The sequence below is a fragment of the Myotis nattereri genome (assembly GCF_964212035.1).
Source record: "Myotis nattereri genome assembly, chromosome: 15".
NCBI classification, from domain to species: Eukaryota; Metazoa; Chordata; class Mammalia; order Chiroptera; family Vespertilionidae; genus Myotis; species Myotis nattereri.
Window position 1 is genome coordinate 17,618,374 of NC_138090.1, and position 15,518 is coordinate 17,633,891.

General features: G+C 47.2%; 1 protein-coding gene across 1 annotated transcript in view; it reads left to right on the plus strand.

Moving 5' to 3' along the window:
• HYDIN (HYDIN axonemal central pair apparatus protein) overlaps positions 1–15,518 on the plus strand; it is a 329,140-nt gene that overhangs the window by 241,947 nt on the left and 71,675 nt on the right. The window contains exons 39-43 of the mRNA XM_081108072.1: positions 1,428–1,639; positions 7,819–7,956; positions 10,324–10,507; positions 12,634–12,775; positions 15,028–15,187. Coding sequence (XP_080964198.1) covers positions 1,428–1,639; positions 7,819–7,956; positions 10,324–10,507; positions 12,634–12,775; positions 15,028–15,187 — 836 coding nt within the window. The remainder of the gene's footprint in view (positions 1–1,427; positions 1,640–7,818; positions 7,957–10,323; positions 10,508–12,633; positions 12,776–15,027; positions 15,188–15,518) is intronic.

A 15,518-nucleotide genomic window follows, 5' to 3' on the forward strand; every position in this document is an offset into this window, starting at 1 on the left:
CACATCATAGCTATTGGTTGGAGTGTCTGCCCCCTGGTGGTCATTGTGCATCATAGCTACCAGTTGGATGGTCAAACAGTCGGATAGTTGCTTAGGCTTTTATATATATAGATAGATACTTTTTATATATTTTATATATTGAGTGAAATAAATTTTTACTTTTTTAATAGGGCTACTAGAAAATTTTAATTATACACATATGTGGCTCATGTTATATGTCTATTGGACAGAGCTGGTCTGGACCACTGTTTTGAGAAATTGGGCAGTGAAGGAAAGAAGTAAAATGATATCTTGAAAGATATGAAAGGTGAAATGAAAACTTTTGTTTAGTACGTATCAGAAAGAACTGGGTTTTTTTAGACATGGAGGAATGATGCTATGGAGAGGGGAAGGTGGAAGCATCAGAGCACAGAAGACATTCCATAGCAATCAGTGAGGGTGAGGATGGGCCAGGGCGGGGCGGGGCTCAGTGGAGTGAGCGGGTGTGGGTGGCAGGAGGCTGGAGCTTCATTATCTTCATTATCGAAGCAGAGCCTGGAGGGACTGGGGGTGAGGCTGGACGAACAGAGGACCGTGCCGGTCTATTCTTGGAGCAGAACTTTGGTACAACTACCCCACCCCCGCCCATCCTCCCAGGTGCCCTATGAAGTCCCTTGTGATCAGGTGCCAGGGACGGGGAGAAGGGAGCTACATGAAAGGGTAAAGCAGAGTAAGTACAGTGAGAGCTCTTGAGTGAGTTCTGGGGCTTATGTGCCGATGTGGTCAACAAGGAGTAGAGAGCTGAGAGCAGAGCTAGAGAAACATGAAGGCTGCCTTGCACACAGCCCCATCGCATCTTAGAGTGTCAGCAGCATCCACTAGACCCTATTCTCCTTCAGGGCAGGTGGTGCATCTGTGCCAAGTCAGAGGACACAGGGAGACAGGACTTGCCACTGTGGTTGGGAGGTTAAGAGGGGAACCTTTTAAATAATTACATCAACCACTGATTCTGAAAGGGAACCTCTCAGTGGTGCTTAGGAGTGGCGGTCTGATTGGAAGGAAGGGCAGAGGTGAAACGAAGAAATTAATGTTAAAGCCATGTTTGCCGACAGGCACACTGTTGTTACTCAGCCTATGTGTTCATTTGGGCGGTGCCATCTCATGCTACTCATTGGCATCACCGCTGCCTAGAACCACAGAAGGTCAGGGGTTGGGCTCCCAGGGCAGGGCTGTCATATACCCGCAGTCTCCGAAATGATTGCCCCTGGCCTGGAGGAGAAAGTGAGCGTTACTGCGGGATCTGAGCAGGGAAAAGCCCGGAACTCCAGGCCAGGTTCTCCACGGAGCCGCCGTCACCCAGTCCGCCCTGCGCTCGGTATGCCATCCCCACTGTGATTTCCTTCTCATCCTAAGGTGACTTTTCATATCAACCCACTCTCTCTGTGTAGCCCAGGAGACTGCTTCGGGTCAACTTGGCATAGGACAGGTACGACCGAGCAGCGAGAACCTGGGCAAGTTAATCTCAGAAACCACCCTGATAAACCCTGAAGTGAAATCTGCAAAGTCCATGCGCGGGAGCATGCTGTTTTCCAAAAACAGGGCAGAGCATGGCTCTGGGTCTCAGAAGCAGCATCACCCGCACCCGCCTGAAACTCCACAGGTACAAACCAGGGCTCCCCAGAAGCGGGGCTGGGATCCTTTCTCCTCCTCCCCTTCCTCCTCCTCCCTCCTCCTCCTCCTCCTCCTCCTCCTCCTCCTCCTTCTCCTCCTTCTCCTCCTCCTCCCCCCATCCTCCACCTCCACCTCCACATCCTGCAGCCAGGTCAGCACAGCTCCATTCAATGGGTGCCTTTGCCAGGCAGGCCTGAGTGCTGTCCCTGCACCACTCCTCCTGAAAGGAGGTCCATCCAGCAGGTGTTGAATAGGTGCCTTTAATAGTATAGGCACTGGGCTGAATGCTGGCAAAGTGAAGATAAATAAAGCAAAACCCCTGCACTCAAGCTGCACTAAGAGTCTAATGAAAGAACCACACCTTCAAATGTTTGCAGTGAAATGAGATTGGTGCCCTGGCCTGTGTGGATCAGTGATTAGAGCATCGGCCTGTGCACTGGAGAGTTGCAGGTTCAATTCCCAGTCAAGGGCAGGTACCTGGGTTGCAAGTGCGATTCCCCACCCTCCATCAGGGTGCATGTGAGAGACAACCAATCAGTGTGTTTGCAACCAATCAATGTGTTTCTGTCATATCACTGTTTCTCTCTCTCTCTCTTCCTCCTCCCATCTCTCCCCCTTCTCCCTCTCTTCCATTCTCTCTAGAATCAATGAAAAAATATCTTCACTCCTTGATTGAGGATTTTTTAAAATAAAAGAAATTGGTGACAAATAGCTGTGTAAAAAGAATTAGGTTAAACCATATAAAATTGCCAATATTCAACCATTTGGGAACGTCATAGCAATTTTATATGGCTTAATTTCATACTAAAGGGATGCTAAAGATAAAAAAAAAAAAACACCATTAATACAAGTTGTGGGATGCCTACAAGAGAGTCTTGGAAAGCCATTAGAAAGTCAGAGAATTGAGCCAGATGCCAAGGGACTTTGAGAACAATCTCAGGAGAAGAGCAGGTGCTGAAGCCAAAGACAGATGGCACTGTGGCAGACGAGTGTGTGACGAGTTGTCACTTGGAAAGTAGAGTCCAGTGATTGTAGGCTTCTGAGATGTTTGAAAGAAATTGAAAAAAAAAAAAGATAAAAGTGTTCATTAGAGGGGCAAACCCAGGGCCAAGAGAGTCCCTTTTTTGAAAGGAGGTCTATAAAGATGGGAAGGAAAAGTATAAGGTGATGATCCACCCAAGAGGGAATGCCAATCCAGAAGGAGACAAAAAGGGCAGGACTAATCATAACTTAAGAGAAAGGAGCTAGCTTCTTCTAGGGTTAGTAAAGGTGAAAACCAGACACAGCTGCGTGTGGCAGAAGCAAGGTGGAGAGCAGAACGTGGAGGAGGTCTTACTGAGTAACTTTAAGGTGTGTGCAGGACCCCGGGTCTTTGCCGGAAGTATGGAGGAGGTTGGGTTGCAGAGCATCTTGAGGAGAGTGGCTAAGTACGAAGATGTCCACTGTGAGGAACAGAACCAGAAATTAGTGGTGGACAGAAGCAAAGGTAGTTGAGAATGCTGATGGCCCAGCCAGACAGGAAGCCATACCTTCACAGATTTCACTAAGTGGCTCCTGGCAGCCCCCATTCAGAGGCAGAGAGAGACGTTTTCATCCCTGCAGGGGCAGGGTGTGCTCAGAATAAGGGGCAAGGGAGTTGAAAGTGGCATCTATATGGGAAGACAGCCAGGTAGGGTAGAAACTCAGAGGACGATAGAATGAGAGAGATAGGAAGAGGGAAAGGGTCTGTAGGTCATGTTACCGTTTAGAGTTCGGTAGGGGTAGTGGAAGAGGTTGTTTTAGAGAAGACTGCTGAGGTGGATAGAGTGGAGATGAAGGTCCCTATAAGAGAGGAGGCCCACACATTGGCTGGGGCAGGTGAACGGAGGGCATGTGGATAATGGAGCACTGGATGGGGCAAGTGGATGGACTGGAGGCGAAGGTCTCTGTGTGACCGGAGGTATGTTGGTTGGATGGGGCATCACCCAGGGTTGAATTTATGCCAAGTGATGTCTCTGATCTTTACTTTAGTCACATTTTTTTTTAACACCTTGCAAACTGAAACCATTGATTCAATTTATTTTGAAACGACATCCTTTTAACCCTCTTTTCCAATATCTAATATGCGTTCTTTACACAGGTATGTATGGATGAACTAGAAGCCATCTATTTGTATTTAATAGGGTGTCATGGGGAACCATTTCCTTTGCTTTGGTTCTGTCCATCTGAACAGTGAAGTAAGGCTTTATAGAATATATCAAAGGTGACACAAAATCCCAATGCGGACTTCAATCCCCGTTCACTGAACAGGGAACTTAAAACCTGTAAAAGATCACAGTAGAAACCAGATCTCACAGATCCCCACATGTGGCTGCCTGCTCGGCTCCAGTGTGACAGGCCTCCCACAGTGCGGACAGCAGTCACAGTCACGGTCACTTTAAGAGCGCTTTACCCAGAGATGGCTGTTTGGTCTTCTAATGTTCTCCTAGAGCAGTGGTTCTCAACCTGTGGGTCTTGACCCCTTTGGCGGTCGAACGACCCTTTCACTGGGGTCGCCTAAGACCATCCTGCATATCAGATATTTATGTTACGATTCATAACAATAGCAACATTACAGTTATGAAGTAGCAACGAAAATAATTTTATGGTTGGGTCACAACATGAGGAACTGTATTTAAAGGGCCAGAAGGTTGAGAACCACTGTCCGAGAGCATGAGCTTGCTGTTAAAATTGCAGTCGTTAGTTGCAAGTGGGAAGAAATGTATGTTATATAACGAAGACATGACCTGTAATATAAGGTAATTTATTCAAAAATCACCTTGTTCTACAAAAGCACCAGTTAGAAGTCCTGATCTTTTGAATGATGTTTAATCCAACACTTTTCACTTCTCAATTCCATGGCACCCTCAGCTGTTCACCACTCACTGTGATCATAGCCTAGACTTTGCTCATTTTACCCATAAACTCCAAGATCCCTATATTCGCACATCCTACTTTCCAACAGCCATCTTCTAACTTTTCAGATGTGCTTACTCATCAAAGCATCCAGTCCACATGTTCACGGCCTTCCACCCCACTTCTCTTACTTTCTTACCCAGTTTGGATTCTGTGGTCTGTCACTATTGCCACTCCCTTGCCCCTTCCCCTTCTTAGTACTTTTCAAGCAAAACTTTAGCCCTGGTAAACCCAATTCCCCACCTCCTCCATTCAGGACAGCTGGACATAGCTGGAGAAAATCCTCATTTCTCCTGAATGGTCTTAATTTAAGCTGAAGACTACAAATCTCAAGCGGACCCTTTGCTCTGTCCTAGCAAATTGGCTTTCTATCTCTTCAAGATAACCATTGTATTGCTGTCATCACTCTCCAAACCTCTTCCTCATTCTTAGCTAATGATCAGAAGATAACAGATCTCAGCAACAACCAGAAGACAATGCCTTATCCTCCCAACACCAACTCTACCAGACAGCTTTGGTCCTAGGCCAATGCCATGCCTTCCCGACAGCGGAGTAACTGTCCCTGCTCTTATCCAAGGCCCTGCAACTGGACCCGATCCCTTCTCTCTTACTCAAGAGCTAAATTCCTGCAATTCTCCCCTCTCTCTACCATTTGTTTATTTCCCCCATATATTGGATACTTCCCATTGGCATCGATACATGCTTTTATTATATTTATAAAAGCATTTTAAAATCTTTAAAAATATTTTCCCATGACCCCAGGTTGCTCTCCAGCTCTTACCTCACCTTTCAGGTTCTCTCTCAGAGAATGGCTGCATGATTGCTTCCTCGTCCTCACCACCTCTCTCTGCCTCTGAACGGGGGCTGCCAGGAGTCACCTATTCCAATGAGGCCTTTGTCCTCACCACTTCCCTGGCTACTCATCTCAAGGCCATTGGCATTCATCTTGCCAAATCCAGTTTTTGTCCTCATCTTACATGCTCTCTTGGCAGCTGATAACCCCTCCTCCAGAAAGACTTTCTTCACTTAGCTTCCAAAACGCCATACTCTTCTACTTTACCTCTATCTCCTTCATGACTCTCTCCACTCCTCCATCTTCAGATAACCTAGTTTTTCAGACTAGGCCAGTGGTCGGCAAACTGCGGATCGCGAGCCACATGTGGCTCTTTGGCCCCTTGAGTGTGGCTCTTCCTAAGCCTTAGGAGTACCCTAATTAAGTTAATAACAGTGTACCTACCTATATAGTTTAAGTTTAAAAAATTTGGCTCTCAAAAGAAATTTCAATCGTTGTACTGTTGATATTTGCTTGTTGATGAATGAGTTTGCCGACCACTGGACTAGGCCAAGACTAAGTCTTCTAATCTTTTATTTTTATTTTATTTTTTTGTATCTCTCTTTTCTTTGTAGGTAATCTCATCCAGTTCATTCATTAAATACTTAAATATTTTCTTCATTTACTTCAATGTTTTCTCTTTTTTTTTAATATATTTTATTTATTTTTTACAGAGAGGAAAGGAAAGGGATAGAGAGTTAGAAACATCGATGAGAGAGAAACATCGATCAGCTGCCTCCTGCACACCCCCCACTGGGGATGTGCCCGCAACCCAGGTACATGCCCCTGACCGGAATCGAACCTGGGACCCTTCAGTCCGCAGGCCGACGCTCTGTCCACCGAGCCAAACCGGTTTCGGCTTCAATGTTTTCTTAAATATTAAAATGCTTGAGTATTTTCATTATGCTTAGGACCCTCAAATTTCTATCTCTATCCCTAATTTTTCCCCAAGCTTAGGTTCATATACCCAAACCACATTTAATATCTCTATCAAATGGCTTAGAGGCATCTCAAAATTTGTATGTTGTAAAAAGTGGTTGTTGCTGCCTCAAAAAAGAATAAAACAAAACAATACAAAAAAAACTTGGCCTTTCCTTGGTCTTTTCTTTCTTGATAAATAACTTAACCATTTTTCAGTTTGTTCAGGTCAACACTCAAAAAATCATTCTTGATGCCTCTCTTTCTTTCATGTCTCATCTCAAATCCTATTGGCTCTGTTCCACACTATATCCTGTATCAGCCACTTCTCACCACCTCCACTGTGAGTGTCCTGCGGCCATCATCTCCTGCCTTGACCATGGAGATATATGACCCACCAGCCTTCCTGCTTCCACTCTTGTCACCTCATGCATCAGGTAGAATGCTCTCTTAAAAATAGAAGTCTGGCCGGCCAGTGTGACTCAGTGGTTGGGTGTCAACCTATGAACCAGGAGGTCATGGTTTGATTCCCAATCAGGCACATGCCCAGGGTTGCAGGCTTGATCCCCAATAGGGGGCATGCAGGAGGTAGCCACTCAATGATTCTCTCTCATCATTGATGTTTCTATCCTTCTCTCCCTCTTTCTTCCTCTCTCTGAAATAAATTTTTAAAAGCACATTTTTTAAATAAAAGTCCAATCATTTGTCTGCCTAAAACATGCCAACAACTTCCTATAATACTTGGAATAAAATCCACATTTCTTACCATGATTGACAAGCCCTGCATATTCTGGCCTGCCTGTGTCTTCGACTTTAAGCCTGACCACCTTACCCGTTGCTCACTCAGTTCCCATTGGACTTGGCTCCCATGTGCTCCCCAAATACCCACACATGCAGTCGTGTTGAGGGAATTTGCTCTTTCCTCTCAGAAAGAGTCTTCTCTCGGGATCTTGTCTTGCTCTTTCATATTCTCTCATACCCAGGTAATGTGGCCATGACCAACTAAATAGCCATTGTCTAAATAGCCATTGTCCAGCTCTGTCATTGCCCTTTACTCCCTTACCTGATCATTTTCTCCCTGGCATTCATTACTATTTGAAATTGTCACTGATTTGCATATTCATCTGTCCCTTTTCTGTCTCCCCAACTTGAATGCAAGGACCAGACTGGCAGCAACATTGCTAGGCTTGCGTGTTGTTGTGTCCCTGGTCCTAGAGGAGACCCTGGCCCATAGTAGGTGCTCAAAGAAGATTTGATTGAAAGAACAAATGGGTGCTGTTCAGTACATACACAAAGCACCTTCCACAGTGTTCCCACTCAGAGCGTATAGCAATTCTTTGAAGGAGATAGGAATATCCAATTTTACAGATGAGGAAAGGAGGCCCCGAGAGATGAGATGACTTTCCTGAGGTCACATGGCTTGTAGGTGTAGGAGTTGTTGGGACACCGAGCTGGGTTCTCACTTCTGAACCTTCTCTCCGCAGATTTCCTCCAGTCCTCTCCCCTCGGGACCCACACCGCGCAGACTTAGTGTCAGCACCAGCATCGGAGGCGAGACCGGGCTCCTGAGCTGTGTGCTCCCTGAGGAAATGCTCGTTCAGATCCTGACCGAGCGCTTACAGGTGCGTCCACACTCGTGCATGGAGCTGGGGAGCTCACACACCTTCCCCAGGCCATGCCGAGACGGAGCCCTCATAGCCCACAGCAGCTGAGAACCCCAGGCCTTGGAGAGGAAAGATGGGTTTCCTCACCCTCACCAGTCATTCACGTGTCCTTTTGACAGCCGTTGTCGGTCTGCTGCCTGAAGCCACTCACTTTCAAGGACCAGTGATCAGAAGAGTCACGGTGTTTTTAAAACTGTAAGGAGGAGCTGTTCAGAGTTAGAATTTGGAGAGTTAATTGCTATAAAAATTGGTTTTTAAGTGAGAAAAGCAGGTTATGTTCCATATGATTTCACTATATGTGGAATCTAAAGAATAAATTAAACGAACAAAACAGAAAGAGACTCATAAAAATGGAGAACAAACTGAAGGTTGTCAGATAGGAGGGGGACTTGGAGGCTGAGTGAAAAAGGTGAAAGGATTAAGAACTACAACTGGTAGTCACAAGATAGTCACAGGGATGTAAAACACAGCATAGGGGATATAGTCAGTAATCCTATATAATAAAGAGTTAATATGCTAATTAGACCAAACAGCAGAACGACCATCCGGACAACCTTCCGGACGAAGCTGGGGCTGCGAGGGCTGAGGCAGCTGGGGCTGTGAGGGCCGAGCCCCTTGCACAAATTTCGTGCATCAGGCCTCTAGTCTTTAATAATAAAAGCATAATATGCTAATTAGGCCAGACGAGCCTTCCAGACAAAGCCGGGGCTGCAAGGTAAGCCTGAGTCCCGAGTGCCAGAGGGAAGCTGGTGCCAGCAGCCAGGGGAAGGAAGGCCTACTCTTGGGTGAATTTCATGCATCAGGCCTCTAGTATTGTAATAACTATGTATGGTGCCAGTTGGGTACTAGACTTATGTTAACAAGATCAGCAGTGTTTGGGAGAGCGTCACTTAAGCCTGCAGGCTGCTTGGGATTTACAGAGAGCGAAACTGCTCAACAAGTCCCACAGCTGTGTGTTTGCTTTAGTTTTTCAAACTGGGCACAGTATTAATTGCACATTTAAATATGATAAAATCAGACTTGAGGTTCCAGCAGAGGAGGAATGTCGTTCCTGGAAATGACTTGTGTAGTGTTTGGACTGCTGCTGTGTTACAGGCACCACCCCTCTCAACTCACTTGAGCAAGGCGTTCACATAAGTGTGCAGGTATTTCATGAATCCGGATTAAAGGTAGCGAGTCACTGGGAAAGCCCAAGGGAAGCCAGTAGAGCTGTGCTCCTCAGAGCACTGATCTTTGTTGAGACATGGAGCCCGCATGATCTCCTTCATCTACAAGGTCTTGCTACAAAGAAAAAAAAAAAATGCAGACCTGAATTAAGTCGTGTATTTAGTGATGTCGTTGATTTACATTCTGACACAAGATTCTTGCCTCGTCAAACACCGGTAGAAATCTGTCCCCGGCCAGTGGTGGCCAGTCTATGCACTGCACTTTGAGTAAGACCGCTGTGCAAAGAGACTATTCTTGAATGGTTAATAATATCAAAAGCATTTCACTCCCAGGCAGTGACGCCACTAAGAATGGCCCAGCTGCTACCTCTGTCCTTGCTGCCGATGACCCTGCACACAAGGACAGCTTTCTTTGCATCTCCCTTCCCTGGGTCTCCTGGATCTTCCCAGACCAACACTTTAACATGTAGTTTGTTTTCCTTGTTTCCTTAGAGAGGAAGGGAGAGGGAGAGAGAGATAGAAACATCAGTGATGAGAATCATAAATTGACTGCCTCCTGCACACCCCCTACTGGGGATCGAGCCCTCAACCTGGGCATGTGCCCTGACTGGAATTCGAGCACAGCTCGAAGGAGCACAGCTCTACTGGCTTCCCTTGGGCTTTCCCAGTGACTCGCTACCTTTAATCCGGATTCATGAAATACCTGCACACTTATGTGAACGCCTTGCTCAAGTGAGTTGAGAGGGGTGGTGCCTGTAACACAGCAGCAGTCCAAACACTACACAAGTCATTTCCAGGAACGACATTCCTCCTCTGCTGGGAACCTCAAGTCTGACTTTATTATATTTAAATGTGCAATTAATTTTGTGCCCAGTTTGCAACAAGTTCCCAAGGGTCTATAGAGACAGCATAAACCCTTTGCTCTTCAAGTATGTACGATGAAGCTCTTCCATGACGGACTGAATATTTTTCCTTTCTCTTTATTTTATAACAGCACCTTGAATTTAGCAGGTAGTCGAATGGTACTTTTATCAGGGCTCAGTAGGTTTGCAGAACCAATTGCAGCCCCAGTGAAAGCACTGGCAGAAGAACAAGCAGCTCTGTAGAGAGCAGATGGCCCGGTGGCCATGGTAACTGCCTCTGTTCTCTCTGGTTTCAGCTGAGTGACTGCAGCCTGGGAGTGGTGTTTGACAGCCTCGACACACTCTTTGCTCGGAACGCGGCCATTGCTCTCCTCTGCCTGCTGAAGGCCATTGGCAACAGGGAGCACATCTACGTCCTCAACATGCCCCAGGATTACGCAGGCATGAAGGCCCAGGAGAAAGCCAAAAAGGAGCAAGAAGGCAAGGCCCCTGCCCTTCTGAACTGTCCTTCACAGGCGCTCACAAGTCTTTCCTTTACATATAGCATCTGCCCTTTTTAAAGGCTTCCCTGGCATGATAGCCCATTGGGCTTAAATGAAACTATTCCATTTGCCATTTCATAGGTGCCCCACCTCTGCCCCATAAGGTGGCTGGGAGTTCTTATTTCTTCCACTTTTTATGTGTGGGAACTGAGGCAGAAAGGACCTGTAGAGAAATTATAGACTAAAAGGTGGACTTGGCTCTTCTGACAACAAGCACAGTCCTCTTTTGTCCGGGATCTCACTGTTCACACTCATCTTCTCTGGAACTACAGCTGACCCCCAGGGAACACATCCCAAGTCCCATCCTGACTCAGGTGACCAGTTAGCTTGTTGGTTTTTGTTTTAGCCAACTGTGCATTTCCTGTAAAACTAGAGGTGCTGCTAAACTCTACGAAACCAAGTTTACATTTCAGCCTACCGGGTACCAGGCTGTGCGGCAGACCTTGTGTACACATTGGATGTCTTTAAATGGTGTGTCGTTCCCATTTTACAGACGAGGAAAATGAGGCTCAGGGATATTATGTCAGATCACATGGCAAATTAGTAAGACCTTTCCTTTCTTTTCTGTCATTACACCAGTCGCCTGGAAATAACTTTCACTGATTGAAAAGTAGATACATGCACACCGAGTAATATTAGTGAACAAGTTCCCAATTTAGTCAGAAGCAGACCTAGCACATTGTGGCTTCCAAGAGAGGAGGTGACACTACCCCTGGGAAGCAGATTCCTCCTCTGGCCTCCGCTCCATCCACATCACTGCCCTTCCTCACTTGGCCTTCCCTCTCTCTTCTAGAACAATCCACACAAATCATAATGCTTTTCCAGTGAAGGGAATACTCACAAACACTGAGCTCTCTTAGTTCTTAAACAGAACTCGTACTGCTTCCTTATATTCTCATTCCGGGGAAAATGATTAGGAAGAATGGCCAGGCAGGGTTTCCAGCAGGATTTCAACCTCCAGGTCCCTAGTTCTCCAGAAAACTCATTTCCCCACAAGGATCAACTTAAAAGAAAATAATTCTCTTCATTTTCTCAGTTATCAGTGGATTGAAGTTTTTCACAGTTGCGTTCTGAAAAAGCCCTGAGACAGCAAATGTAATAATATTATTATATCCAAATCTAATTCTTATTGAACATTTATGAATATGCCAGGCACTGGGCTTTACATGATTGCTCATTTGAGCCCACAACACCCTATGAAGGGGGAATTATTATTCTTATATGTTTCTGTCCCTTGGTAAATGTTGGGAAAAGGACTCAAATGCATATCTCTGAGCCCAAAGCTAAAATGAGAATGTGAGGTGAGGGTATCGGGCCAGTGACATGTGAACGAGAAGCCGGGTGCCTTTGTGCTGAGTGCGAACCACACTCTGGACCCGAATCAGCAGGCGTGGAAGACGATCCTGAGTTCTGTCGCCCTGAGCTCTTCAGTGGCTGGGCTCAGGAAGGGTGACGCCAGTGGGTGGTATATTTCCTGTTACTGCTGTAACAAATTCCCACAAACCTGGTGACTTAAAACAATACAGCTATATTATCTTACGGTCTGGAGGTCAGAAGTCCTAAAATCGAGGTGTCAGCAGGGCTCTACTCCTTTGGAGGCTTCAGGAGAGAATCCCTTCCCTTCCCTTTCCACTTCCTAGAGGACTGCTGTTTCCTTGGCTCATGATCCCTACCTCACAGCCCTCTGGCATTTGTTTCTGTTGTCACATCTACTCTCCTTCTGCTTCATCACCACATCACCTTCTCCAACTCTGGCCCTTGGTGATTATATTGGGTCCACTCAGATAATCCAAAAAAACCTCTCCAACTTAAGTTCCTTAACTTCATCACATCTTCCAAATCCTTCCTGCCATGTCAGGGGACATATGTGTGGGCTCTGGGGATCAGACATGGGTGTCTTTGGGGCCACTCTTCAGCCGGCCACAGACGGAGACCGGTTTTGGACTGTGTGAGTGAAGGAAGTCCCACCAGAGACTAAGAATGCTGCTGCCACCCCAGCCACCTTTCACTGCCACAAGCTGTGTGTGACTTTCCTCCCCTTCCCATCTCTGTTCCCCCACACAGAGCAGAAACAGAGGGAGGCGCTTGAAAAAGAGAAGGAGCGTCTCCAAAATATGGATGAAGAAGAATATGATGCCTTGACAGAGGAGGAGAAAATCGCGTTCAATCGAGAGGTCCAGCAGGCCCTGCGGGAGAGGAAGAAGAGGTGAGAGGCAAGGGCTGGCCCGAGCGGAGCAGTTCCCCTGGGAGCAACTTCCATGGGGCCCACAGGAGCCCATCCCGGGGACCAGGGTCATCCCCCAAGGTGGCAGGAATGGCCACAGGAGACCGGGAGGATGACCGACTGGGAGCAGGAAAACGTCCTGCCCCTCCAGGGTGGTGGGTGCTACAGCCTTGCAGGGCCCCTCTGTTCTCCTCTCCCTCCTTCTCTCTCAGGGACACGGGGGCTGGGTGAAGGCTATGCCATGTAATAGGGGAGGGGCTTCTGGCCCCAGTGCTATCCTAGGGCTTCCATTGGCTCCCCCTGACCACTGTGCCCTAGGTGTGGTGACTGGGGACCACTCTCTTCATGTGGGCACGGTGGTTGCTCCCCAGAACTCAGCCATTTCTCCTCCTTCCCCGGCCATCAGCTTGGCCCTGGGTGGTGCTGTCCATCCCCTGAGGTCTGGCTGCTTCTCCAGCTTGATCCTCGGCCTGAGTGCTCCCAGCCAGCACTGTCAGCCCCTTCTAGACCAATCGCTGGGACCACATGGGAATGACCGGATCCCCTCCACACCCCCTAGGGCCCAGCAGAGGCAGGGCTGCTATTTCAGGCTCTCAGACATAGTGGCAGTGGGATATATGCCCTTGCTGCCTTCACATGTGCTGGGGGAAGGGGGTCCCATTCCCTACCACTCCCTAGGATTCCAGCATTGGAGGGGGCAGAGCCAAGATACTTGCCTGCAATTTTACTTGTACCTCCTTCCTTCTGCCTTTTCCTTCCACCTCCAGGCCCCTCCCACTAACCCCCAACGAGCCTGCAGGAGACCCTCAGTTCTTCTCCTACTTGGTCCACTGTATAATGCCTGCCCTCCAGTGGTATGGAGGCCTCATTATTGGATTCCAAAAGAATCTCTTTTTCTCCTCCAGGCATTGCTTTCAGGCATTCATCTCAAGGTGGATTTAGCAAATGCAAATCTGGTCATCAAAGCTCAGCAGTGACCTGTGTATCACACATACACCCACACACACACACACACACACACACACACACACATACACACAGTGATAATGAGTCAGCTTCAGTGTGTGGAGAGCCACAGCAACAAGGAACAACCAGGGATTCCTGGAGATGAAAATAGGTGGGTTCTGTCATGCCAGAGATGCTGTTCCCTCCGCATGTGTTCACGTTGGTGCCTGGCCTTGGTGCCCGCACTGCCATTAGCAGCAGGGCAGGCACGACTGAATTCATAGCAGGAAGGGAAAGAAAGAGAGAGGAGGACTGTGGCTCTCAGGTCCAACACTGTGGTTCCAAGCTAGCCATGGTAGGGGCTGCTATTAAAAACACCATTTCTTGCCCTAACCGGTTTGGCTCAGTGGATAGAGCATCGGCCTACGGATTGAAAGGTCCCAGGTTCGATTCCGGTCAAGGGCATGTACCTTAGTTGCGGGCACATTCCCAGTAGGAGGTGTGCAGGAGGCAGCTGATTGATGTTTCTAACTCTCTATCCCTCTCCCTTCCTCTCTGTAAAAAATCAATAAAATATGTTTTTAAAAAAAGGAAAGAAAGAAACCACATTAGCCTCTTAAAAAAAACAACACACCATTTCTTGCTTTCTGAACATAAAATGACAGTGTAGGAAGCTGGGATACTGTACTAATATCAGAACAATCTCTGAGAGCTTCTTTTAAAACATCAAGCCTACTTTCAGCCATTGCCTTGCTCTCCTTGGAAGGAGTTGGAATAGAAATACAAATTAAGTGAGAACTCTTTTTTTAAAATATATTTGTATTGATTTCAGAGAGGAAGGGAGAGGGAGAGAGAGATAGAAACATCAATGATGAGAGAGAATCATTGATTGACTGCCTCCTGCATGCCCCTGACTGGGGATCGAGCCCACAACCCGGGCATGTTACCTTACCAGGAATCGAACCGTGACTTCTTGGTTCATAGATCGACCACTGAGCCGCACCAGCCAGGCCTAAATGAGAACTCTTAGTTGAGTTTCAGTTCATCAGTTTTGCTGAAAGACCATTCAAAGATAGATGTGAGCCATCCTTTCCTTTTTTTCTTTCCCTCCCTTTTTCCTTCCTCCTTTCCTTCCTCCCTTCCTAGTTTCTGAGCTTTCATTGTTTTTTTTTTTTCTTTTTATGCCCAATAAGACTCTGCCACATGTCCCCCCACCCAGCAATCCCAGGCAGGGAAGGGCTTGATCCTGTGGCCTCTGAACTCAGCTTTCTCTGCCTGGTTTCATAAAGGGAGCTGGAGAGATTGGCAAGGGAGTTGCATGAAAAGAAGCTACAACAGGAGCTTGAGCGGCAAAAGGAAGAAGATGAGCAAAAAAAGAAGACGAGAAAGACAAAGCAAGTAGCACCAAAGGAGGAGCCAGCCCTGAAGAAATCTCAGACCAGCCGGCAGGTAGAAACCCCCCCTTGCTCCTTCCCAGGAGGAGAAAGCAGAGGGACCAGCCATTGTAACCAGCCCTTCAGTCCAGCCCATTTCCCCCCAGAAAACTGACCCGATACTACTAGGTGGGTTCTATGTTGGAGCAGAAGGTAAGAGGAAAGGGACCAACATCTGTTGAGCAATGATTGTGTGCTAAGCTCTGGGCTTATGCTTCGTGCAACCCTGTCATTTTTGGCATCCTGGCCCCCACCCTGCGAGGTTCTAAGACAGGAATCCCGTTTGAGGTTGAGAGAGGGGAAGTCGAAATTCTAGGATCTCACCCAGTTATGTCCGACCACAGCCC